The sequence below is a fragment of the Carassius auratus genome, linkage group LG48F (genome assembly GCF_003368295.1).
Source record: "Carassius auratus strain Wakin linkage group LG48F, ASM336829v1, whole genome shotgun sequence".
Lineage (NCBI taxonomy): Eukaryota > Metazoa > Chordata > Actinopteri > Cypriniformes > Cyprinidae > Carassius > Carassius auratus.
The window spans coordinates 2,108,826-2,134,640 of NC_039300.1; the positions used below are offsets into that span (position 1 = coordinate 2,108,826).

Genomic DNA, 25,815 nt, shown 5'->3' on the forward strand with positions numbered 1-25,815 from the left:
CGTAAGGTTGAGATCATGATCTTTCAGCAAGACGACAGCAAAGGGTGAGCGTAATTCACTGTTGGTTGTTTGGATGTGGGAGATGTTACTGTGTATATTCTGGAATATTATGGGGACCAGCAACTGTTTACCTATATTCTTTAAAATATCTTCTAGTATCTTTCAACAAAAGCAATACATTTATACAAATTTGAAACATGAGGGTGACTTAATTATTTTATTTTTGTGTGTGTGTGTGTGTGTGTGTGTGTGTGTGGGGTGGGGGGTCATCCACTTAACAAGCAGATTCATCTATGGCCTCACATAAAACTTCCCATTTCCTATCATACAGAAATTAGGGAATCCCTTTTATACAGTATCTTCAGGCTGTAAAAACACTTATTTCCAGTATAATATTATATTTTGTGATGGGTGTCTTTAAAAAAAAAAAAAAAAAACATGAGAAAACGGTTTCTGGGAAAGATCCTGTAACTGTAATAGTGCACATTTGTATTTATAAATCAGAGAGGTGGGTGTTGTTTCTGGCCCAACACGTCTAACACACCGGTATAAATCACTCACAGTGATTTCAGCGTCCAGTGTTTCAATAATTAAAGGGCTTTAATTTATCAGGATTTAGCACCTTCAGACACTAAAGCTGACGGTCGCTGGGGGACAGGAAATGAACGACAGTAAAGGAGTTAGAGCGGAGGAGAGAGAAAGAGAGAGAGAGAGAGAGAGAGAGAGACGCTGTAACAACACTGAAGGCACATGCAGTAAACGGGTGGATGGGGGGGGGGTAATAAAGTGTGTTTCTGAATGAGCTTGAAGGAAGTGAGAAAAGATAATGCTATAGCAGTTTCATTACACACATTTAAAAGGCTTTTGAGAAAAGGTTTATTAATACAAAAACCAATTCACCCAAAAAAACATCCAGGTCAATGAATCATTACCATTAAACACTAATAATAACACGTGAATGAAACAGGCACAGGATATGATTCATCTTCACAGTGGTAAAGTCCACATTGAACAGCATGCAACACGAGTTTGACTTTACAGAACGCAAAACTACAATTTGGTCCAACAGATTTCAAACTACTGCCAATTAAACGGACTAACTTTAACATATTATTAAACTGCGATGTCCAGTTCGACTAACTTCCTCTACTGGGTGACACAAGTGTATCAGGAGCCTAAAGGAACAGTTCACCCGAAATGCAAACTCTCTCATCTTCTACTCACCCTCATGTCATTCTGAACCTCTGAAACACAGAACAAGATCTGTTTTTATCTGTATAATGAACGTCAGTGTGGTCCAAAACTACTCGGCTCATATTTTCTGTATATAATATCTTCTGTTGAGTTCCACACAGAATAGAAATGCATACAGGCTTTGGAACAGCAGAGTGAGAGTAAATGATTGCAGGGTTGTCATCTTGGGGTGGACTGTCCCTTTAAGAGCAGAGTCTCTCAGTACACAGTCAGATCAAGCCATCAGCTGCACTATAGAGAAGTCAGAGAGCGCAGAGACCAGAAACTAATGATACAATACTGTCCTCTACTGGTTTGAACAAGAACTCATTCAGTACACTAACTGCAGAGTAAAACACACCTCCAACAAGGGCTTGGTTGAACCGCTTCTTAAAAGCATAGAATAACACAAAACACACCACGAGAAAAGCTTATTCCTCTGACTTAGCTGACACTCACGAATCTCACCTTAATGATTCGATTTCAGTATGTTCTACCCTAAAAGCTTCTGACAAGACTCACCTGTATCTATATCAGACTACTCTGTTCCAGTGGCACAAATCTGCGACGCAAACTGCACTATAAAAACCAAAATCAGTTATAGCATTTGAATTAATTATAGACTGGCAGTATAGATTTATGTATTTTGACAGCTAAGAAGGTGTATGGAAATATTTTATTTATGAATATATGACTGCGTTTAAATAAGTAAATCACCACAATTACACCAACAGGAACTTTGGCATGACCAACATTAGTGTATGCAGAATGATATATGACAATAGCCCTGAATCCCAATCTATTTCTTTCTTTCGTAAGCTCAAGCACTGATTTTTGGTGGTGTTCAGCTGGGGATCCGTATGTTCCTCTCATCAGTTTTCCAAGAGCGAGCGCTGTAGAGCTTCCTGGATCATGGCTTGCTCATCTGTAGAGTAGTCCTAAAAGATACAACAGATATGATTTACTCTTGATTACAGTCTCAGCTCCAGTCACACTCAGTCTCCACTTCAATCTTCAAATGAGGAGTCATCTATTTTCACTTTATATGGAAGGCATTTATGATCGAAACATTAAGTGCTTGTTTTTTTCTATGAAAACTCTTGTTTGAGTTTGCTTTTAATACACTTTAAAAGCTCATCACTATGAGCTTCACAAGCATTAAAAAAATGCAATCAAATTAAAACTAATGCTGGTTGACCTACATGTTTATTTATTTGTTTATTTTTTAACAACGGAAGTTCTAAGCGGCCATGCATTATAATATTTTTTCTTGTTGTTTTCTCGTTATAACAACTTAATTTTCTCGTTATCTCGACATAATCGTGATCGCTGTAATTTGTGCAGTCTTCATTACTGACATTTAATTAATTCATAAATGTTAAAGTCTTGAATCAATATGAATATTTTGTGTATCAAGTTCCTGCTAGATGCATGAGTTTCACCAACGCGTTCTGTGTCATAAAATAACTGCTTATCAAAACCAAGGTTGACGTCACTGTATTCTGTTTATCTACAGTAGGACGGGATTTTACGATGTAGGCTGATGTGCTTCTTTTCCTTATTACTAATCTTTATTGTTAACCATATTGATGAGAAATGTGATGTATATGTAAAATCCATAGGCTAATTCAATTCAGTTTTGTTCTATAATGTAATAGTTTTTTTTCCACACACACACACACACACACTACACGTAGTCCTACACATGGACGCTCTTTTCAAACAGAAGCTTGTAACACACATGATATCTGCCACATCATATGATGACTACTACAAATTATAAATTATATATAATTTTATTTCAAATAAAGGGAAAATGAAATGTGAGTTTAATCCAAGCAGCTCTAATTTCACGGTGTTGCCATTTAAACATGTTATTTACAAAAACAAAACGTTCGTTGTACTGTCTCTGGAAAAATCAACAGTAATCGATCAGCCTTTATTTATGTACAGTATTGTAGACGTTATTACCTAGGAGAAGCTAAATTTGCTGAAATATAGTCTACAGTAAGAGCCTGCATGGTCCATCAGATGCCTGTCAAAGTTGAGTTCGTTACTATAGCAACAGTAACACTGTAATGTCCTTATAACGAGAAAACAAACTTTCGTTATGTCGAGATAACGAGAAAAATAAGTCGTTATAACGAGAAAACAAACTTCGTTATGTCGAGATAACGAGAAAAATAAGTCGTTATAACTAGAAAACCGACTTCGTTATGTCGAGATAATGAGAAAAATAAGTCGTTATAACGAGAAAACAAAAAGGAAAAAAATTATAATGCATGGCCGCTTAGAACTTCCGTATTTAACTTCTAATCAATATAATTTTTTTTTCTTTCTTTTTTTTTTTTTTTTTTACAGAGTGTACACTGCAAACTAGGTATAGATATAAAATAAATCTGAACAAGCTCTCTTTGGTCAACACTATGATGGGTTAGTTGAGTTTCTTTGGACACTGGGAAACCAGAGCATGGTAATGTTGTGATGTACTTACCACAAAGGTGTCATAGGAGAAAGCATGTCTCATTCGGATGTGCTGGAAGAAGTCAGCGCTCCTGTAATTAGGGTCGCCCCAGGGCATTGAGGCACAGATCGGACACACCTGCAGGAGTGGAGACCAAGAAGCTCAGAAACGGCCCTTTCACTCTGTTATACTGTACACACACACACACACACACCAGCAGCCTCACCACGGGACGCGGGTCGTGTGCGTGTCTCGAGGTGCAGTGCTCCACCAGACCATCCTGGTCAAAGTGCTGTCTGCTGCAGAAGGGACAGGCGAACGTGTACCGGTTCGGCACCGAGCTGAAGGAACAGGAAACCAGGGGGGACAAGGCATTTCACTTCAACATTTTTTTCTTATTCAAACTGGAATTAGGATCTGATCATGGCGTTGATCGAGTGACTTTTGGTGTAATTTAATGTGATGTTTGAAGGTAATGTCTTTTTTCATGCATGTGTAAACACTGAAGCACAGATATGTTACCTGACAGTGGAAGGCTGGTTCTTTGAAATGGCCTTCATACCTTCCTTGATAAAGTCTTGATATTTAGAGCAAGCCCCTGTGTGGCTTCTCATGTCAGACAAAAGAACCTGGCGGAGAGGAGATAAAACACCTCAGACTCACGACAAACTCATTTATTTGTTCGTATTTGTCATGTCACATTTCAAAATTATATATTAATTATGCAACTTTAATTGTAGTGTGAATGCGTTCTGACACCTCTGTAAACAGTCGGTGTAAATACATCTAAATGAGACTTAAAGGGATAGTCCTCCCAAAATGTTAATTCTGTCATTAATTACTCATCCTCATGTCATCCCCTAAGATCTTCGTTCATCTTCAGGACACAAATGGAGATATGTTTGATGAAATCAGAGAGCTCTCAGACCCTCCCATAGACAGCAACACAACTGAAATGTTCCCGGGTCCAGAAACATAGTAAATACAGCGTTGTTTGCGTTTGGGGGAAATGTGTGCATGCATTGTGATACTCCCTAAATCAGAGGAAAACTGTAACTCAGTGGAGAAGAATTGCTGAATAAAGCCATTATCTTTTTCTTCTTTGTGCAAAAAAGTATTCTTGTGGCTTCACAAAATGTAACTTCAGCCACTGATCTATTCTATTCTATCACACGAACTATTTTACTGAGGTCTTTTACTTCGTTTATTAGAGTTGGGTTGCTGTCTATGGGAGGGTCAGAGAGCTCTCGGATTTCATTAAAAATATCTTAATTTGTTCTGAAGACGAACGAAGGTCTTAAGGGTTTGGAACGACGTGAGGATTTTCATTTTGGGGTGAACTATCCCTTTAAGAAGTGGTTCGTGTGCCACTTCTGCAGTGTGAAGATGGCTTTTGTTCAGTTTGTTTCTGGACTGTTAACAGCCTTACAATGTCTAATTATTCAAATCGAATGTATTGATAAGATGACAGATACATTTGTTAGGGCTAGAAAAAAAAAAAGCCCTTATAAAAAAGGTAAAAAATGCCCTGGAAATCAATTTAGTGGAGCAAATGTTGCCCCTACAGATAAAGTATATTTCTGTCACTACTGTGAACTAATGACAACACACACAGAATATGAAGCTCTCTGGGGGTCAGTTGTCCATAACAGGACTAAATCAACCAAGACACTAGCACAAAAACACACACAGAAAGATACTGACTGGAAAAATCCCCCAAAAATATTAAGATACTTTTTTTTGTCAAGTTCACACTCCTAATTCTCACTAGTTTCTTCAATATTCCCTGCACAGCCATTCAAGTTTGTCTTCTATTATCCCTGAATCTATTATTATTGTACAGTGTATTTCACATGTCCCTAACGACTGCTTTATTGATTATATATCGCTCTGACGGTCTCCTCCCGACTAAAGTGGGTGGAATAACACTTATAAATATCACTGCGCAGCATTTAAATATAACTTCAACAGTTGAACCACACACCTCATTTCTACAGCCTTTGCACTTTCCGATTGATCTTTTCATCTCATTTTGTATATCCTCTGCTTTTTTCCACTTGTGTAGGTCAGACCTGCAGACTGCACACACAGGTTTCTGGGGACGCAAGCACTCCTTAAGACAGCTCTCACAGAACCTGGCCAAAACAAAAGGAGTTATCTTCACTAAAACATAGAAGACACACACACACACACACACACACACACACACACACACACACACACACACACATATATATATCCAGGCAGGCTGTCAATAAGGTATCATGGTATTTCTCTTGTAATCAGTTATACTGATGTTATGATTGTCAGTTATGTACGAGCTTTAAAATTCATCCAAAAAGTATTCATAGAAGGGCAATATGTTGTAGTTTTATCCAAATTAAAGGCATTATTAAGCGAGCACTACAACTCCCAGCATGCCACACTGCACAAGTTTTGTACACAAGCAAAACTGAAAGTAACCAATTTCTCTCTTGAGAAATTCTCATCACAATTGCATTCATTAATGATTATTAAACACGGTCATGTAGATATTTAATTACAAGGCATGGAGGATGCGCGTCGGTTTCACGTGATAACTTGATTAACATGAAACTAATCAACATGTCAAACGAGAAGTTACTGCTGCGAGGCTCGAGCCCGCGAGGATACTCACGTGTGTCCGCAATCTGTGGTCATCGGAGAGATGAATATCTCCAGACACACGGGGCAGAGGTAGTCCTCGTATTCCGCATCGATCACATCAGTTTGGGGCTGTGTTGTGAGCATAGCCATGTCTGCTGCGCTGGGTTCCGTCTTCTTGAACTCTAACAAGGGAGGAGCATCTACTCAGCTGATCTCGTGCACACGCGTGAGGAAATACAGCATTACTGCCTCGTTTGACCAATGACAACAAAAAGCGTTGTGGGTAAACAAATGATTGCAATGTACTACCTAGAGTGTGCGTGTAGTCTTTTATTGAGGAGTTATGAGTGCGATATGGCTAGTGGTATCCGATTCCTGAGCGAATCGCGGACATGAACCGGATCTTTTAAATGATTCGGAAGGCCTGAGTGTGAAAATGAATCACTCGACTGCGAGGTAGATTATTTTCGAGGGTGAAACTGAGATGGCTGAGATATTTTACTGAAGAAAAAAGGGGTGTCAACTGGAACGACAGCAACAAACTGGAGCACATTGTCACCGACTGACTCATACACTTAAAAACTTAATGCGTGTAAGGTAACTGAAAACAGCACGGCGTTTGAGCAAACATTTATTTAACGCTCAGAAAAGAAGGCGTTAAGCGCCGCGCGGAGCCTTCTGGGAACTATTTTGAGCGATGACTCCACTGAATCGAATCGTGAAGGCGAACCGACTCTCTGAATCAATCGAACGTTCCTGCAGCCTGCAGCCTCGGGAGCGCGCAGGGGAGGTAGTGTGGCGCATGCGCAGTGCGGCGATGGGGATTTCCAGCGGAACATGAAGGTAAGAGGCACTGAATGATGGGGAGAGGGCGGCTCGGTAATGGACCTAACTAGCTCTGTGTGACACTGAACAGGCATGTTTACATTCACATCTTGTTTTTACTGAGGTAATTAACAAGTTATCGTTGTACAATGTACTGTTAAAGTTGGTGGTGTGTGGATTTACAGGGCCCTGCAACTGCGCTAATGTTAGCCGTGCTGTGCTAGCTGCATCTGATAGCTGTCAAAGATGAGGTTGAAACGAGTTAGAGTAGAGTGACGACTTCAGTAATGTCTGTCCCTTTAAAAACAACAACAACAATCCTATTTGTGGGCACAGATCAGCCGGACTGCTGCGTTGACAGATTTATTTGCTGTAACGTTAAAGTAAAGGAGACTGTCAGACTAGCTGTGTGGCTAACACACGTCACTGTTTGTGTCACTGTAGCAGTGGAATGCAGATATAATAGAATTAGTTATTAACACTTTACCGTGTTCTCTGCGAACCCTGATGGGTTTAGCTGGAGTTTTTAGCTTTACCATGTTCGTTAAGATGTGATTACGATATTGTGATGTATTGACACACTGTTGATGAAGTACATGTACATGCCTGATGTTTAGTCTTAGTGTGAATGTAGCATTTTGAAATGACAGCCTGCATCACTGAAATCTGTGCCTGCAGAGCTGTGGGGAGAGTTCTGAATTCTGTCATTCACACAATTGACCAGTCAACTGGTTTCAGCCAGGGTCATGTTTATAATACCTGGAGAGGGCTATCTGTTAGCATCCCCATTCATCTGAATGAATGCAGGACCCCTGGATGCACTGTTGTTCATCTCTGCTGATGGGAACTTGGTCTTGCGCAGACATTTTTAAACCGATCACCTGAGCAGTGAATACTAACTGTCTGATCGAAACACAGTCCCAGGCGCTTCGCTGCTGGCTGTCTTAACTCTAGCATTCATGGAAATAAACAGGTCAAAAGTTTAGTCCATTGTGCTTTTTAGTTTTTTAACTGCCACCAAAAATAGATCATGTTTATTGTAGTGAAACACTTGCTGTGTATATGTTGCTTGTATAGAAAAAATAAAGTATAAATTAAAAATGTTCCCAAAATGGTATTCTGTCGTCTAGGAGCAGGATGCAAACTCTCACACGTTTCTCTCAGTTGAATCTAGAGATGCACCGATTGACCGGCCAGGGACCGGAATCAGACGATTTTCCATGTGACCTTCCCAGACCGGGGATCATGGGCCGGTCAGCCTCACCCCGTGCCAATTCTGAGCTGGCCCGTTTCGATGTCACATCTGCACCCATACACATGTAAACATGTCGCAACGGGACACTGTTTTAATACAATAGTAGTTCAATAAACAAGAAGTTAAAATTAAGTGACTTATATTTTATAGTTTTTGCACAATTTCGCAAATGAAAATCATTCCAATCCACAGCAGAACTGTTGTTTGTCTCAGCAACATGTTTCATTACTGAATTAATTTTTGAACTAATCAAGTGAGTCAAGGATTCAGTAAGCGTTTCTCAATGTCAAGGATACTTCCTTGGTAGGACTGATCCTTCCAAGTCACTTCCTTCAGAGGCTAGGTGAGACTCCTCTTTAGCATACGGAGAACACGTAAATGGAACAGGCTAGCAAGTGCATGTTAATTTCGTCATTACGTCAGTGAAAAGGTCCGTTTGAATAACGCTGTGAATGGTATCGTTAAATTACTTTGGACAACTTAACTAGTTATTTATAAAAGAAATGCCGATGACGCAACCAATTGTTAAATGACAGGTCCGGTTCTGTTAACCATTTGTATTTGTATAATTTACAATATCAATACGGTAGTAATTTGTACTTGCATTTAAACGTCAAACTTTACTTATATTTACTACAGTTATAACAAATGTTTGGCAACGTAAATAAAAACCGTTACCGCTCCGACTACGTTAACGTTCAACATTTTTGAATTTTTGAACAAGATAGCAAAGCTGCGCGCATAGGATTGTGGGTGATTTGAGAGCGCGAAGAGCGTGAAGGATACATGTATGCATCCTTTCCTGTGTATGGGATATTCTTCAAACGAAGGACTCAGTCCTTGGTTGAAATTCTGAGGATACTCGACATTGGAACAGTCCTTCGACGGATGTCGATGACGTAGCATCCGCGAAATACTTGCTTCCAAGGATCCTTGAGAAACACCTAGTGAGCCGTTCTAAATGAATCAGCCGTTTGAACGAATCGGTTGAATGAATGACTAAATGACTCACTCATTCAAACAGTCATTTACCGCCATCTGCTGGTGGATTGGGTTCATATTAAAAGTGTCATTGCATTTATCCCAGCATTTCTTATTTGTATAGTAAAGATCTTCTAACAATCAGCTCTCAGCTTCATTAACCAGTCTGTGTAAATACAGTACATCTAACGCCACTTCAGATGCAGCCATGGAAAGATAGAGTTTGTTGATGCTGATTTCATTCAAATGATGACAACTCTACGCTTCCTTTATTATTCTAACTGAATTATGTGAAACAATGTAAGAATTGTATGGGAAAGATGATACAAACATTTAATAAGGTCAGAAAAAATGCCCATTTATAAACATGGTGGGAAAGGGCATCTGTTTTGTTACAGCAACTCATTTCTACCTCTTTTATTTTTTTCTGTCACAGAGGACTTTTGTGAGTTGTTTAAGTCAGAGGACATCTGTAACTTAGTCCAGATTGGGGGAAATTGTAATGTTTAATAATTTATTTATTTTTATTTTATTATTATTATCTGTAATTTCTTTTTACATTTTTTGCATAAAAAAAAAGAGTAGATTTTTGTTTGTATATGCTGTCAATTATAGTTCTTAACACTGAATCGGTGTATCTCTAGTTGAACCCTTACAAATCCAATCCAAAGAATTATCCACACATTATTATTCAAAAAACCAAAACAAACAAATAAAACCAGAGAAAATGTCAAACAGATTGAATCTAGCTCAAACTATAATTTAGACCATCGTGATTATGTACTTGTCCTTCTCCTGGTCTGCTTTGGTCTCTGTGAGGTGTGCATGTATTATGAACTAGCTCTGTGACTGAGGCAAGTCCTCACTTATGATACTGCAGCCTGAGTGGTGTTTTCAAACAGGTTTTGTTCTTCTGTCGTTGCAGCAGCTGGCAGCATTGGACATGGTGTTTTTAATGTGTGCTCCTCTCCACAAACCCTGATCTTCAAATGCTGCAGGGGGGAAGCCTGGCAGTGAGGGCTTAATACATTGAGGACTCTCCATCCAGCTCCCAAATCAACCACCTTCTTATGTCATGTTCCTCCTTTTGAGGTCTTTTGGCTAATGAGCAACCCAGAGATGCCCATTACAAGCCCTGGGCAAGGCGTACGCCCAAATTAAACCAAGCACATCTTCACTTTCATTATTCCATACTGCTCGTTGGAGGATGGCCGCAGCTTGCTGATTGTACCCCGTCACACTGCACCGCTGTCCCAGGTCTTCCGGTGTCCAGTGGGAGAGCGGACTTGAGATGGCAAGGAGTCGCGTTTAAAAGAAACTGCTGGATTGTAGGATAAGAGGTTGCATGCTACGCAGCCCACTGCCACCGATGGATGCCAAGTTGCGAGAAGATCTATTCCGCAGGTATGTGGCATCTTTGGAGAATCGGCTTGAGGAGGCGGCCGCTGAAGGAGATCGACAAGGAGCCAAGACTGAGGAGGCACTGATATCTACTGCAACAGCACTGTTGGGCTCGTACCAGCTGGATCCAGGGCAGCGCTTCCGCATGGTTCGCTTCTACGAAACTGCGGAGAACTCCCTGAGGACTCAGAGGAGCGCAAACTTGCGGACATTGGAGACGGCCTTTGCGACGCTGGAAACCATCTGTACCAACTTACTGCTCTTTCCCTGGAAGAAAGAGTTCCGCTGCATTAAAGTGAGCAAACAGATTAAGAGATTCATTGTGGTTGTTTCTTCAGTGAAGCACACATGTAAAGATGTTAATTTTTGATTGTATTTCAGTGTGAAATGTGTAGTTTCAGAGAGACTGTACTGTAATTATTCAGCCTTTAAAGTTTGTGAATGTGAAAAGTGTGACGTGACCACATGAACGCCATAAATATCTTTTCTTTTGACTGTTCTCTCACTCTTGCAGACCTTCACAGGGCCGTACGTGTACCAGTTGCAGTCAGTGATATGTGACGCAGACCTGCGTTCGCTGCTGCGCTCCATGGGCTACTCAAGAGACCAGGAGCTGCAGTACCATGTTCGGGACCATCCAGGTGGAGCCTTGCACCTCCGGCAGCTGGCCTTCGAGCTGCTCCTGGCCCAGGCTGAGTGCCGTCTGCTCGGCGAGGTGGTGTCCATGTCTCGGGGCTTTGCCTCGGAGCTGGAGGCTGTGGAGGTGAGGAAGAACACCAGAGAAGATGCGGCAGGGTGCGCTGATGCCCTCCGCCGACGGGACAGCCTTACAGGAGACTTGTCCCGCCTGTCGGTGCGGCCGCTGGACATGGACCGTGCCCATCTAAGGCGAAGCGGTCGGCCGTCCAAGTCGGTGGATGTAACAGACAGCGCAGGACACTGGCACCAAGCCAGCAAGCCAGTGCTGAAGGCCTCGCTCAGCCTGCGCAAAGAGCCACTGTTCGTCGACACAGAAGAAGACCTGAAGGATGAAATCCTCCGCCCGAGTCCTTCGCTGTACCCTGTGGCCGCGCCGCCCTCTTACAGCCCAGTGGCTGACTTCTTCCCGATTCAGTCGCCCCCGTCTGAGCCATACTCCTACCACCTGTCCTCCCTGGATGAGGTGGACTTGTACACTGAGCGGGGTCTGGGCGGCCACCAGGCGCCCTCAAGACCACAGAGCCGGGAGCCTCGAGAGTCCCGGGACAGTTGGGTCCTGAAGGGGCATGTGATGAAGTGCCAGGGCTGTGGCATGGGCTGTCCTTCGCTCTCCTCTTGCCAGAGGTGCGACATGATCTTGTGTTCGTCCTGCCACGCCGTGGACCCGGCGCCTTGTTGTGGCTTCCAGGATTACACGAAAACTTCCCGCCCTTTGGACGGCTACATGCCCATCAAGGAGAAGCTGTCGGTCTACTCCAACGCCCACTCGCACACTCACCCTCACCCTCACCCTCTTCCCCACGCTCAGTCCCACTCGCTGTTGCTGGACAAAGCTGTGATGAGCACCAAGCTGTTTCCCGGTAAGGCGCTGGGTTCGGGCAGCAGTCCGGTGGTGGGCTCCATCAGCAGCGGGGGCGAGCGGATGAGTGTGGGTGGCTCCCGCTGTGGCTTCTGCAACAAGCCAGGCGCCTCTCACACCTGTGTCAACTGCTCCAAGGTGTCATGTGACATGTGCACGGGCCTCTACGGCAGTGACGTGTGCACCCGCAAAAACCCTCATCATAACTTTGTGCCCAATCATCAGCTCAATTTCAAGTCCAGCACCATATCCCACCTTGTGTACCGATAGACCAGGAACACATGCGCACTACACCTCTTTTATCTCTGCTGTTTCCACCCTTGAATTTTTTTTAAGTTAACTTTTCCCGCTTTCTTTCTCAGTTGGCAGTTGTTTGGTTTTGGTCATGTGATCTTGCTGTGCATTTCCTAACCCTCAGTAGCTCTACTTTATAAAAAAAAAAAAAAAAACAGTTTGACCGGATATTTCCATTCTGTATCAGTGTTTGATAACTAGAGAAATAACCATGCAGCACATAGAAACTGTGAATGACTTGCAGAGACTCCACCCTGGAACTGAATCGGGTAAGTGGGAACTTCTCAAACTTGAACAAATAAATAAATTACACTGGAAGTAAATAGTATATATTTTGAATTGTGAATCTATAGATCTATGTAGACTATCGCTCTCATGGTGGGGTGGTTTCCTAGTTGAATGGGACTTGTAGTTGCTGTTGAGTCACTGTATCGAGTCCTCTGACGAGAAATGCCTTGTGGGTTTCTTAACCCCTAAGAAGTCAGCCTACACTGATCAAAATGCTGCTGTTGAAGTTACCCAGGAGGGAGCGCTCCTGGCCTCTGACATGCTTTGCAAACACCATGAAGCTCTTCTAGTTGAACTCCATGCACATACTGAATGATTATGTCAGTAGATATTTGATTTCCTCTGTCCAGGTTTCCTTTACAAGGAGCCTGTTAAAAAATATTGTAATATATGTCAAGACATTGAAATGGAGAATAATTTAATATTTTGCTATGCTGACTGTCATTAGAAACAAGTATTTTTTTGTTAATTTATTGTACAATACATGTATGATTATGTGTACGCACACCATGATAAACTAAAGTGTTACAACTGGGTGAATGTCACAAATTACTTATTGGGTCATATTTTACCCCACAATCCAATGAAGATACAATATTTTACATTAAAAAATATATATATATTCTCATTACTGCAGTGCAAAAATACAGAAATGCAGTATTTAAACACTTCCTTCATGATCCAGAGAATATATATATATATAATTATCATAAACTGCATTTGCTTTGACTTATACTACCACGGTTTATTCTTATAGTGGTACTTTATAAATGTTGTCACATTACGGTTATGAGATTTAGAACTTGCAAAAATATTTTTTCTTTGTACATAAAATAAAATGTTGTGTTTTTATTTTTATTCATTTTTTACTTGGGGTAACATATGACTTGGACAAGTTTTTTTTGAGATTCACCCTAATTGGCCTGATTTTTCCTTGAAGATAACACTAAATACAAATATACATATATAGGTTTTTATTTTTATTTATTTTTTTGTTAACTTTGTGCAGCTGTATTAACAGAACTGAGTCAGTATATCCTTCATTTGGGAGCTCTTCCAGCATGCTCCGTGCGTCCAGCTGAAGGCTGCAGTGTCATAGAGCCAGGGGAACAGAGACTAGCACAAGACATAACGGTGGCATGTTTTATGAAGTACCGTCAGTATGTTTTTGATTTAGTGAAACGAGTGCTAATGGATGCAGTCAGTGGTTTATCTCTCTTTAGCTTCGTCTGTCTGTTGGAGGAAACTCTTCTTATACTCTATGCAGTTGTGTCCAGTACACAGCGGCAGCCAAGGATCATTTGATTGGATTTAACACTCGTGTGACAGCATGATTAACCAATCAGAAGTGCAATGTGCCAAACACCCACAGGCTGTGAAGACAGAAGCTGCTCGTGTGCCGTCTGAACCCTGGGTGATGGAGGATAATGTGTGTGACTAAACCACTTTCTCTCATCTCAACCTGTTGATCAGTTTGTGTGGTGACTTCACTAGATGAACTGATGAGTGAGTGGACCCTGACGTGTGTGTGTGTGTGTGTTTCCCCTGTCCATGAAGCATAATTCACCTCTGCAGAGGTCCGATCTCTGGCAAACCAGTTTGATCTTCAGTGGAGATGTGATGGGAGTTAGCCAACATGTTTGTCAGTGAAAGTATAATCCTATAATTATATGAATTAATTAAAAGCGATGATTTTATAAAATAATTTCAAAAATAAAGTTCTACAAAAAACACTGGCTCTGGTGTTTGAGTTTGGGATAAATCATGAGCTGGATCACTACAGCTCGGGAACTGTCAGGAGGTACAAGAACAAAAATGTTAGAGACAAACTGCATGTACACGCATGAAGCAATGCACTGCAAGTGACATGTTTTAGGTAACTTTTGTATATTCTACAAAACTACAAATATTTTAGTTACTTAAATACACACAGAGACACACTAATATAAAACGATTGGACAGCAGAAACAGTGATCCAGGAAACTGTTCATCTGTCAGAGTGAGACTGACTAAACCGCTGCTCGCTCGATCAAGAAGTTATTTTAGATTTTCCTGTTACAGAACACAAGAAGGGTCAGATCTGCGAGGTCCTGCAAACTGAGGTAAGAACATGTCTATTACCTTTCAAAAATAATAAGGCTGAAATGGTAACATTACTTGGTTTAAAAAGTTTAAGAACCACTGGTTTAAAGAAATGGTATACAATGAAATCCTGTTTTTAACCCTTTCCTCTCTCTTCTTGTAGAGTCAAAGGATCCAGCTTATTGTTGGCTCATTGGTAAGAAATTGTTTGTCTGCTGCACTGCACTGTCACTTCTGCTAGAGAGTCACTGACCTTTTGTGATAGGTTGTGATTTTACTTAGTTAAATAAGAATGTACTTAATTTGATTTTACTTGTTTTACTAAATGCACTGTATAGCTAGGGTTCTGATTAAAAGTGTAACCGAAAAAAAAAAAGTATCGGAGCACCCATAATCATAATCATATATTGTTGATACAAAGTTGAAATTTTATGAGGATTTATTTTGGTGTTATTGTTTTTATTAATACAGGACCGTACAGAAAGCGCACACGTTGGAGAGAGTGGATGGGACGGGTCAGAAAGGACCTAGAGCTGGGACTCTTCAAGGGTCCCCCTCGGTACAAATCACATTCCGTGTTCCCCGCGGTAAAAAAAGACGCCAGTCCGTGCAGTTCCCCCTCAAGGCCCCCTCTGATGCCGGAGCCCCACGTCACCCCCCCACTGCACCCCAGTTTCCATCCTCAAACTGTTCAACAGTTTTCACTGCACAGATGTACACATCTCTTGTATGAGACACAGAAGGAAAACATGTTTTCACAGAAACGATAGTCTTCTAAATAAAAGATCAGATGATTTCTGTCATAAAAGTGCAAGGGTTTCTCTTGCAAGTTCAGCACAAAAAGTATATTATTTTACAAAAACCTTTCAATACTGTTGTATTTGGATTGTTCTTCTACAGGTTTTTAACAATACATCCATGCACAAACACTTCAAGTTAAAGTTTGGGATTATTTTCATCTGTTTGAGACAGTATGTTTCCAAAATAAAACTGCTGTTTTACAGTTTTGAGCATGTGGTAGTTTATTAAAGTGGATTGTAAAGCCATTGCTGCCAGTCATTTGATTTTTAACCTGATGAATGTACAGTGTTGATCTAAATGCAGACTAGGCTCTAATTGAATGTACAGTTGTGTAGACACCCATGCTGAATGGTATGACAGAGAAACATTGCATTATCAACGTTGATTCAATTTGCAAAATCAACACCTAATTCAAGGTTTATCCAATGTCTACAGAACAACCTTAATTCACCCATTATGAAGGTCAGACCATGAAACAACGTCGCGATTTCAAGGTGGATCCATTTATCAATTTTGAAACATAATCCAGCGTTGATTCAATCATGGATTCACCGGTGAATCAATGTTGAAATGCCTGCTGGGACAGTTTGAGTTACTTTAACCCCATCTTCTTTTGCATATTAATATGGGTGGCATTATGCAAATATTTCCACATGATGTAGGTATGTGAGATTTTGATCTAGGTGTTTTCATGTGGTTTAGATCAGCCATCTTTTATTCTCTTTTAGACAGAAAAAAATCCTTATGTGGGAAGCTTTGAGCTAACTTCGTAGATCTTATACATGCACAAACAGCTGCATAACACACAAATTAAAAGGAAAAAAATGAAAACACATCATATGACCCCTTTAAGCGTTATTTGCCTAGGCAACGTTTTTATTTGTACATAACTGATATTCTACTAGTCCAGCTGCCTGTATAGTGATATTTATTGTCTTAATTTATTGCTCTTATCATTTTAATTATTAATTTATCACTTTTCAATTCCATTTATTTATAGATTTTATCCCCCCTTAGACAGAAACGTTCAATATACCGTTTTAAAACAAATTACCATCTTTAAAAAATAAATAAATAAATAAATAAAACACCTAATAAAAACTAAAGTATTTACATTTGCATTTAGAATAATGCATGTAAAGAGTCCACACTCCATGGCGAGAATCAAATTCCGAGTGAAAGCATCTGTGACGTCACAGTGGCTGGTAGCACCGCGTCATCAGTCGCGTGTTCTCAGTTGAATAAGACTCCTCGCGCAGGTGAGTGTGTTCAGACAGAGAGCATCATGAGCGCTAGAGTTTGTCCTGCGCTGTTGCTGTCAGCAGGAGGAAACCCATCAGCAGCAGGAGCGACAGGTGCTTAATAACCCTCGGGCACACTTGCTGTTCGAGTTATTTAAGAGTTTAATGAAATCAAATAAAACCAAAAGTACAATGATGCACTTAATTTAGATCATTTAGGTCTTATTTCCATCTTATTTATGTGCAAATTTATTTTTATTCACCATAATTTTTTGTATAAGCAAATTCCACACTGCTGCCATCTGGGGGAAAGGAATGATATCTCAAGCCTAAGAAACCTGATTTTACAGTAATGCTTACAATCATATACTCATTTCACACGTTTAACTATATATGCAAGGGCTAAATATTTTCCAGATATTTCTGTGATGGGTAACTGTAGGGGTAGAGCTTGGGTTAGCCGATAGAAGACTTCATTAATCTGCTAAAGAATCAGTGGAAGTATATGCAATCTCCACACTAATACAGTGAAACAAAAGTGTTTGTGTGTGTGTGTATGAATCTTTTAGGGGCTGATAAATAGTGGAGTTTTTTTTACGGTTAGTCAGTTTTGACCACAACCAAGTTGACATTTTAATAACCATTTTAATGTTGTTTATGTTCAGTTTGTGTACAGGTAGGCCTATTTGTTGTGTGCCATTTAATGTTTAATAAATGCCTTTTTCCTTTTCAGAAAGTCAAACGAAAAACAAGAAGTGTGGCATCTGTGCTTTCTTCAAGAGAACATGGGAGGCTGTGAAATCTGCTGACGGCTGTTGTTGCAGAGGCAATAAAGTGACACTTTTCCAGCCAAACACAGATCCAGCAGCAGGCGGTATGGAGAACAACCCGACAGGTCTGTGACAATATTAAAGACAGACCCAGTCACATCCACATATACATGTCACGGGATGTAGTCTATGGCTGTGAATGAGGTTACATCATCTCAGTTAATAGTACGAGTAGTGTGCACAGGGCCAATAATCTTCATAGAATATTTAACAACTGTAACAAATCCCATAACAGAAGATAAAGCTGTGTGTACGTACATAAACTACAGAAATACACTGGCTCTCTTTTCCTCACAATAGATAAATGCACAAAATATTGAATCAGTCTCCTTCCTTGAGATCTCTGTGTGAAGTTCCCATTGCAAAGGACTGGCTTTTTAAATGAAAGACAATACAATACATCTTTATTATCAGCCGTGATACAGAATACAAACACGCGCTGATGGACTGTTTGTGTTGAGGTTGTCAGGTTGTGTACAGGCACTTTTGTGCCATTTCATGTTTAATAAATCCCTTTTTTTCTTTGCTTTTTAGAAAAACAAAGAAAAAACAAGAAGAGCGGCATCTGTGCTTTCTTCAAGAGAACATGGCAGGCTGTAAAGTGTGTTGACCGCTGTCACCTCAGAGAAAACAGAGTGATGCCTTTTCAGCCAGAGGCAGATCCAGCTGATCTCCAGCAGGCTTCATCCCTGGAGGCGATGTCTTCCCCTGATTTAGACCGGACCGGTCCCAATGCAGATCCAGCTGATCCTGAGCCAGCTAAAGGTCCGTCTACTAATTATTACTCTAGTCTAATAAAGAATTAAACGAATGTTATTTCACGCCTGTGTCTAGAAGCCCTATTAAGACTTCGTAAACAGGACAGATTAGTGTGAGAATGATCTACAGATGATGAGCTTTACAGAGACACGAGCGAATGCAGCCAGATCATTTCCATAATGGCCAATGCAATTTACCAAGAGCATTATCAAGTGTGCATAATCTACTAACAACACAGGCACAAGATGAGTTAAAACACGTGTTTTGGCATTAAATTGACTACCGCAAACATCAGTAAATCACCTTGCCTGATTTAAATACTCTCCTCCCATAAATTTAGTTTTCTGAAAAGGGAAACCTCTAGAATAACTGCGTCCGTGCCTTTTCATTGCTAATGTTTCACTGCACGTGTTTAGAAAATCTCGACAGTAGCTTTTTAATGCAATTAAATCTGGCCCTACTGTATGTCTGTCTGATCCTATGCATTCAGCATTTAGCCATAAAAATGACGTTCTTCATTATATTATATCTTACTTCTAGAATTAATTTCTAATTCTAATTTCTCTTCCATGTTTCTATACCTGATTTAATTATTATTATTTTTTTAGAAAAGCAACCAAAAATAAAGAAGAAAGGCATCTTTGCATTTGTCAAGAGAATCTTGCGGGCTGTAAAATGTGCAACAAAGCAAAACAAGGAGGAGCCAGTTGCACCCCAGCCCAACACTGACCCGGGTCCATCTGAAGCAGCTGAACAGAAGCCATGTTCTCCTGGACGTGACTCGGCTGAACTACAGAGTCCAGGCCAGTCTGACCCCAGCCAAGGTTCATGTCACTTCTGTCCTGTCTCATTGTGTGTTGTTTCTAGTCTACTAGCTCCTGCTCGTGCATTGTATCCTTTATCCGCTATTCAGAATGTCATGAATCATTTAGTTAATCAAGTAGCATTTTCCTGATTTAAAGATATTTGATTATTAATCACATTTAGTCTGTGGCTATCTGGTCCCCTGAGATACTGCCGTTCATGTGAGGCAACCAAATAAACTTGCAAACTCATATATTAACATGTTCTTTTGTATGTTTTCGCAGTTTCGTTTGCCTCCCTTTATGAAGTGAGGACAAAGATTTCTTCGGGAGGATTCGGCACTGTGTTCCGAGGGATCCACAGATCTGATGGTCAGGAGGTATGGGCCCTTGTTTATTTAGTTATTTAGTTATTTATTTTAACCATGCAAATCAGACCACTGATCAAAGCTTAGATCAAAGCATGTCAAAATCATTTTAAAAGGAAAACTGTGTTGGTCACGGTATAAAACATGTAATGTTATTTATTTATAGAGTCTAAAGATTTAACATTCATTTTCTTTTTTTGCAGGTTGCCATCAAATTTATCCCTAAGAGGAGCACAGACCAGTATATTAGGAGGGTAAGTTGGCTAATCTTAATAAAACTATATAAATACATGTGTCTTTAATTAAAGTGAAATCAAACATACTCATAGTAAGCTTTTTTTCCTCTAGGCTGGGTATCCCAAGCCACTGCTGATGGAAGTAGCTCTGAATCTCCTGTTGAAAACAGCTCCTATAAGCCCCAACATCGTGTATATGCTGGAATGGTTTGAGGAGGAAGATCAGCACATCCTCATCATGGAGTATCCCCAGCCCTGCCACAACATAAAGACGTTACTCCGGTACAATCGCCATAAACTGGATGAGACGTCGGCTCGCAGCTTGATGCTCCAAGCAGTGCTCGCAGCGAAGCACTGTATCGATCAGGGCGTCTTCCACCGTGACATCAAGCTAAATAACCTACTCCTCAACACAAGGACCATGAGGGTCAAATTAATCGACTTCGGCTGCGGGGACCTTGTCAAAACCTCTGGCTACCAATATGAGTTCAGAGGTGAGCTGGCTGTTTCTGTTACTAGTGCAGTAAGGTCTAATAGGATCAGATCATCTTGTGTGTAGTGATTTGTGTGTTGAGTATAAGAACAGATATGTGAAACAGACAAATGGATATCTGCAAAAGTCATCAGTGAATTGAGCTGAAAATCTCTTGCTTTGATGAGCAGGACGATATCGCCCACCTGAGTACTACACGAGACACAAATATCACGCGGGCCCAACAACAGTCTGGACGCTGGGCCTTGCACTGTTCAGAATGGTAACTGGACATCATGCTTTAAAAACTGAAAAGGACATTTTAGCTGGCAATCTGACCTTTGACTCCAGTTTATCCAGAGGTGAGAGAATAACACAGACAGTGACACACATGATCTCAGGGAGGTCTTACCAAAAGCTAATCCCTAAATATCACATGCAAAGTGGCAGAGAGGACACTTAAAATGATTCAATGATATACAGAATCCAGGGAACAAATTACACACAAAAAAATCCTTTAACACACAACATGCTGCATATTGTGTAATCTTTTCCACACATGACAACATTTTTGTCCATGTGACACACTAAGGACATACGTGTCTAACCAGCAGTCTTATGAAAACCTCCAGAATGCCAGGATGTGATAAGCCGGTGCCTGAAACGTGATCCAGACGACAGAGCGACGTTACAGCAGCTCTTAGATCACAGATGGTTTAAACAGGAAGATGATCCAGCAGTAGCTCAGGAGTCAGGTAGTGTAACGTAGAAGTGAAGAAAGTACATTCAAACTAGTTATTGTGAAAGCTGAAGCAGTGCTACCACAAGCTTGAAGTTGTCTTAATATTGATTAATTAAGCAGATGAATCAAATGAGCTCCAGTGAGGACAAGCAGAACCCATCAGACAGCCTGAACATCCAGAGGAGCGAGTTCAGTGTAGAAAAGGAGCACAACATTGAACAGCAGCACACTCAATGGAAAAAGGAGCACATTTGTTTGCACAAAAAGGAGCAAACTGTGAAAAGTGTAAAACAAGTATTACATCTTATGCTTTATATGTGTTAAAGGGGTCATATGATGTTGCTAAAAACACATTGTTGTGTATTTGGTGTAATGGAATGTGTTTATGTGGTTTAAGTTTCAAAAAATATAAATTTCCACATAATGTACATTATTAGTTATCCTCTGTGCCCTGTCTTTCTGAAACATAGAATTTTACAAAGCTCATCGGTCTGAAAAACGAGGTGTGCTCTGATTGGCCAGCTATCCAGTGCATTGTGATTGGCCGGATGCCTCAAGCGTGTGACGGAAATTTTACGCCCCTTGACATACTGTGATGTCGAGTCCCAGCACGAGGAGACAAAACCAATAAAACCCATTACAAACAAGGCATTTGTTGCATCCAGTGGGGACATAATTACTTACACTGTCTATTTATGTGTTGTGTTGCACCGCTTGACAAAAACAGCACCACAGTATCAGTTTCGTTTTGTCTCAAAGTGCTTTAAAGTCATAACCAGCCATGAAGAAAAGACTAGATGACCAAGTTAATGACTAAGAGAAGCAGCCTATAAGTTTATGCAATCAGTTTTACAGTTTTACAGTCATTGTTTGTGGATACTATATATATATATATATATATATATATATATATATATATATATATATATATATTTTTTTTTTTTATCATCTTATAAATAATTTTTATAAGACGTCTCTTATAAAAAGAAACGTTTATTTTATGGTAAATAGACATGTTTAATGGTAAACATGTTGAAGATTAGCGGACAAGCAGTTTCTAAAGTCTAAAGTGTACTTCGTATTGAAGCCTCTCTTCCATTGACACACACACACACACACACACAAATCTCTCACTTCAGTGGGGGGATAAATGAAGAAGGATGGGCCTCCTCTTGTAGGTTTAAGAACAAGAAATGCTTTTCCGCACTTCAGACATCTCACAGGTATCGCACAATGGATGCGGCATTCTGTATTTATATTCTCAAATTCAAGGAGGCAGTCTAAAACAGTGAATGAACAAAGTCACTGACTGTTTTAAAGTGCCTCACTCATAGAAAACTGTGTTCCACTTCCAAGAAGTGTCACTTCTCATCCAGTGTGCGACCCTCTTTACAAACTGTTTTGTGCAATGTTTAAGCTCCTTGTTGGAGGATTTTTTGACCCTCAAAACTGTCTTGTGGGTTGATTCGAGTATTACCAGCATGGCTGAATTTCACCTGTATTTGGCAGATTGGTGGGTGTTAGTTTAAACCCCTGTTCATGACGTAATGCTACTTCAGCTGTCAGGTAGAAGTTTGCTGTGGAGCTCGGCAGACATGTACATTGAGGATGCATCACGACTGCCACCCTACTGTAACCTAACATGATTAATGGGACACCCTTCTCTCTTGTGAACTTAACACACAAACTGCAAGCCTGCAAGACCACATGTGCACAAGAAGTGCGTTACTTGGTGCAGTTAGCTTGTATTTGACTGTGGTCAACCACTTAACATCTAACCACTCACAAGCTGTAGTTAGATATGATACAGTCCATTATACTGTAAATGAAGTAGATTTAATATGGTGTTGATTGTGTGTTATAAATAATCATTCTCTTAAACTTATAACCACAAATGCTTAAGTATTATGATGTATTATAAATTTTTTATGATTATTCATGAGTTGATATAATATACTATAATGTTTTTTTAGAATGCATTATGCATTCATTATAATGCCTTAAGAATACCCTTATGATATAAGGCAAGTTTATTTATATAGCACATTTCGTACACAATGGTTATTCAAAGTGCTTTACATAAAAGAATGTAAAATAATCATGAAGAAAAATAATCACAAAAATAAAAACAAGCAATTTAAAAACTTTGAAAATTATTATTGTTAAATTGCTTATTTAAAATGAATTGAAAACATTTAAAAATATAAAATGATTTGAGAAAACAAAATGAATATGTAAAATACAGTGAAATAATTTCAGACAGCTAAACAGTTGGGTTTTGAGTCTAGATTTAAATGTGACTAGTGTTTTAGCACATCTGATCTCTTCCGGGAGCTGATTCCAACTATGGGCGGTATAGTAACTAAAGGCGGACTCCCCTTGTTTTGTGTGAACCTTTAGTATTTCTAACTGACTTGATCCTAATGATCTGAGTGATCTGTTAGGCTTATATTCAGTGAACATATCTGCAGTATATTTGGGTTCTAGGTCATTGAGCGATTTATAAACAAGTAAAAGTACTTTAAATGTAACTGGAAGCCAGTGTAAGGATCTGAGGACTGGTGTGATATGCTCAGATTTTCTGGTTCTAGTCAGAATCCTGGCAGCAGTGTTCTGGATGAGCTGCAGCTGTCTAATGGTCTTTTTGGGAAGGCCAGTTAGGAGCCCATTACAATAGTCCACCCTGCTGGTGATAAAGGCATGAACTAGTTTCTCCAAGTCTTGACTGGAAACAAAAGATCTAATTATTGCAATGTTTTTTAGATGATAGTATACTGATTTAGTTACTGCTTTGACATGACTACTGAAACTAAGGTCGGTCTCCAGAATCACACCAAGATTCCTGACTTGATTTTTAGTTGTTTGACCCCTAGAGTCAAGGTATGCATTCACCTTGAACAGTTCATCTTTGTTTCCAAATGCAATAACAAGTGCAAAGAAAGTTCTGGTACATCCAACTATTAATTACATCATTGCATTGGCAGAGGGAGTCAATGGGGCTGTAATCATTTGGAGACAATGCTAGGTAAATCTTGGTATCATCAGCATAGCTGTGATAGACAATTTGGTTCTTTCTCATTATTTGACTCAGTGGAAGCATATACAGGCTAAACAAGAGCGGTGCGAGAATTGACCCTTGTGGAACTCCACATAACATGGACATCCACTTAGACTTATAATCTCCTAGACTCACATAATAACCTCTCCCTTCTAAGTATGACCTGAACCATTTGAGTACCATCCCAGAAAGCCTGACCCAGTTTTCCAGACTCTCTAGTAGTATGTTATGATCGACAGTGTCAAACCCACAGCTTCACGAATAGTAGAGAGATGCAGCTTAGATAGGACTAACTGATATGCAATCATGCTCTCAAAAATGCATTCAAATAATCTTATCTGCCTCTCTATCTGTGGGAGGAATGATGGAGACGCGAATAAACAGGCATGACAGACAGAGTCCAGGACGCTGATGAAGGAGAAAGGAGCCAGGAAGGAAACAGGAGGAGCCCAGAGCAGGAGGAACCCAGCTACACCCAGGCCACAACCATGATGTCAACCCACTGTGGAGCCGATGGAGGGAAGAGCCATAGTGGAGGAATGGCCACTGACCGGGGGGTGACCAACAGCAATGGAACAGATGGTGGAGGAGCCTGAGATGGAGAGCCAATGTGCCAGGGGGATGCTGAGGATCCGGGGGTACCAGGATGGAGCCGGGGGTTCTGGCGACCATCAGACCACGTGCGAGAGTCAACGATCGTGCTGCCAGATGACAGCGGTGGAGGAGGCATGAGTGGGTGGGTGGGTATCCATGAGCATCCGGGCTCTCAGGGCTGCCCTTGGGGATCAGAGCCCACTCCTGACTGGACTCAGGGACAGGGTCTCTCTTTCGGCTGGACAGGGAAACAGGAGCCCGCTCTGGGTAGGATGTGGGAACAGGCTATGAAGGAGGGCTGGATGTGACCAGCAGGGATGAAAGAGAGAAGGGGCAAGCAGACTTTCAGCTCTGTTTCCCAGTCTATAAGGTCCTCCTTGAAGTCTAGCACGCCCAGATGTATGATCAGCTCACCCTCAGCTGCGGTGCAGGGGCTACACTACACTCCATGCTCACACCATCCACGGCTGGCTGGGCTCTGGGAGTAGATCTGGTGACTGCATCCTCAGAAGTGACGTGAGAGGTGATCCGTATCTCACCAGAATCCACTCCACAAACGCGGCAAAATCCTCGAGGACAATCTTTGGACGACAGCGCTCTGCACTCAGTGTTTAGACTGGTGACGAAGAACACACAGAGCCCATCGTCCGGGTAGCTGGTGGTGTGTTCTAGCAGCAAACAACAGTCTAGTATGGTCCCTGAGAGCTTTGTCCCCCTGCTCCAGCAGGAGGAGGAGGTATTCGGGGTGAAGAAGGGCATCCATCCAGTGAAACACAATGGAAATAAAAACACTGAGAGAAAATGGGAAACAAAAATGGATGTGTAGACACATGGAGGTAACTGTTTAGTGTTGGGTCTTCTGTCGTGAAGATGCTGTGGTAAGAACGATGGAGACACAAAGAAAC

The 25,815-nt window shown here is 40.8% G+C and overlaps 3 protein-coding genes across 7 annotated transcripts; 2 read left to right on the forward strand and 1 right to left on the reverse strand.

Moving 5' to 3' along the window:
• Window positions 1-852: 852 nt before the first annotated feature.
• Window positions 853-6,671, reverse strand: LOC113068663 (E3 ubiquitin-protein ligase RNF114-like). The gene is made up of 6 exons (XM_026241469.1): window positions 6,354-6,671; window positions 5,682-5,832; window positions 4,220-4,326; window positions 3,924-4,038; window positions 3,728-3,835; window positions 853-2,171 (listed from the first exon to the last, which is right to left on the reverse strand). The coding sequence occupies exons 1-6, from the start codon at window positions 6,470-6,472 to the stop codon at window positions 2,106-2,108; spliced, it is 666 nt and encodes a 221-aa protein (XP_026097254.1). The 5' UTR covers window positions 6,473-6,671; the 3' UTR covers window positions 853-2,105.
• Window positions 6,672-6,829: 158 nt separating this feature from the next.
• Window positions 6,830-13,529, forward strand: LOC113068662 (spermatogenesis-associated protein 2-like). Of its 5 annotated transcripts, none has more exons than XM_026241464.1 (3): window positions 6,830-7,165; window positions 10,309-11,079; window positions 11,299-13,529. In XM_026241464.1, exons 2-3 carry the CDS (start codon window positions 10,729-10,731, stop codon window positions 12,610-12,612), a joined length of 1,665 nt encoding a protein of 554 aa, XP_026097249.1. In that variant the 5' UTR covers window positions 6,830-7,165; window positions 10,309-10,728; the 3' UTR covers window positions 12,613-13,529. The 5 variants fall into 5 exon arrangements, with proteins under 5 accessions (XP_026097249.1, XP_026097252.1, XP_026097248.1 ...); XM_026241467.1 differs by having other exon boundaries at window positions 10,312-11,079; XM_026241463.1 differs by having other exon boundaries at window positions 7,159-7,271.
• Window positions 13,530-17,055: 3,526 nt separating this feature from the next.
• Window positions 17,056-21,578, forward strand: LOC113068623 (serine/threonine-protein kinase pim-2-like). The gene is made up of 10 exons (XM_026241399.1): window positions 17,056-17,162; window positions 17,782-17,943; window positions 18,413-18,643; window positions 19,246-19,461; window positions 19,726-19,820; window positions 20,012-20,062; window positions 20,157-20,538; window positions 20,708-20,878; window positions 21,149-21,271; window positions 21,379-21,578. The coding sequence occupies exons 1-10, from the start codon at window positions 17,093-17,095 to the stop codon at window positions 21,399-21,401; spliced, it is 1,524 nt and encodes a 507-aa protein (XP_026097184.1). The 5' UTR covers window positions 17,056-17,092; the 3' UTR covers window positions 21,402-21,578.
• Window positions 21,579-25,815: the final 4,237 nt, after the last annotated feature.

Excerpts from the sequence above, each read along its gene's own strand:
- LOC113068663 (XM_026241469.1), bottom strand. The coding sequence starts at position 6,472 with ATGGCTATGCTCACAACACAGCCCCAAACTGATGTGATCGATGCGGAA. Across the intron at positions 4,327-5,681 it reads GCAAAGGCTGTAGAAATGAG|GTTCTTTTGTCTGACATGAG; the intron begins GTGTGTGGTTCA and ends CCTCTCCGCCAG. Across the intron at positions 3,836-3,923 it reads CACACGACCCGCGTCCCGTG|GTGTGTCCGATCTGTGCCTC; the intron begins GTGAGGCTGCTG and ends CCACTCCTGCAG.
- LOC113068662 (XM_026241464.1), top strand. The coding sequence starts at position 10,729 with ATGCTACGCAGCCCACTGCCACCGATGGATGCCAAGTTGCGAGAAGAT. Across the intron at positions 11,080-11,298 it reads AAGAGTTCCGCTGCATTAAA|ACCTTCACAGGGCCGTACGT; the intron begins GTGAGCAAACAG and ends TCACTCTTGCAG.
- LOC113068623 (XM_026241399.1), top strand. The coding sequence starts at position 17,093 with ATGAGCGCTAGAGTTTGTCCTGCGCTGTTGCTGTCAGCAGGAGGAAAC. Across the intron at positions 19,821-20,011 it reads ACAGATCTGATGGTCAGGAG|GTTGCCATCAAATTTATCCC; the intron begins GTATGGGCCCTT and ends CTTTTTTTGCAG. Across the intron at positions 21,272-21,378 it reads AGCAGTAGCTCAGGAGTCAG|ATGAATCAAATGAGCTCCAG; the intron begins GTAGTGTAACGT and ends TTAATTAAGCAG.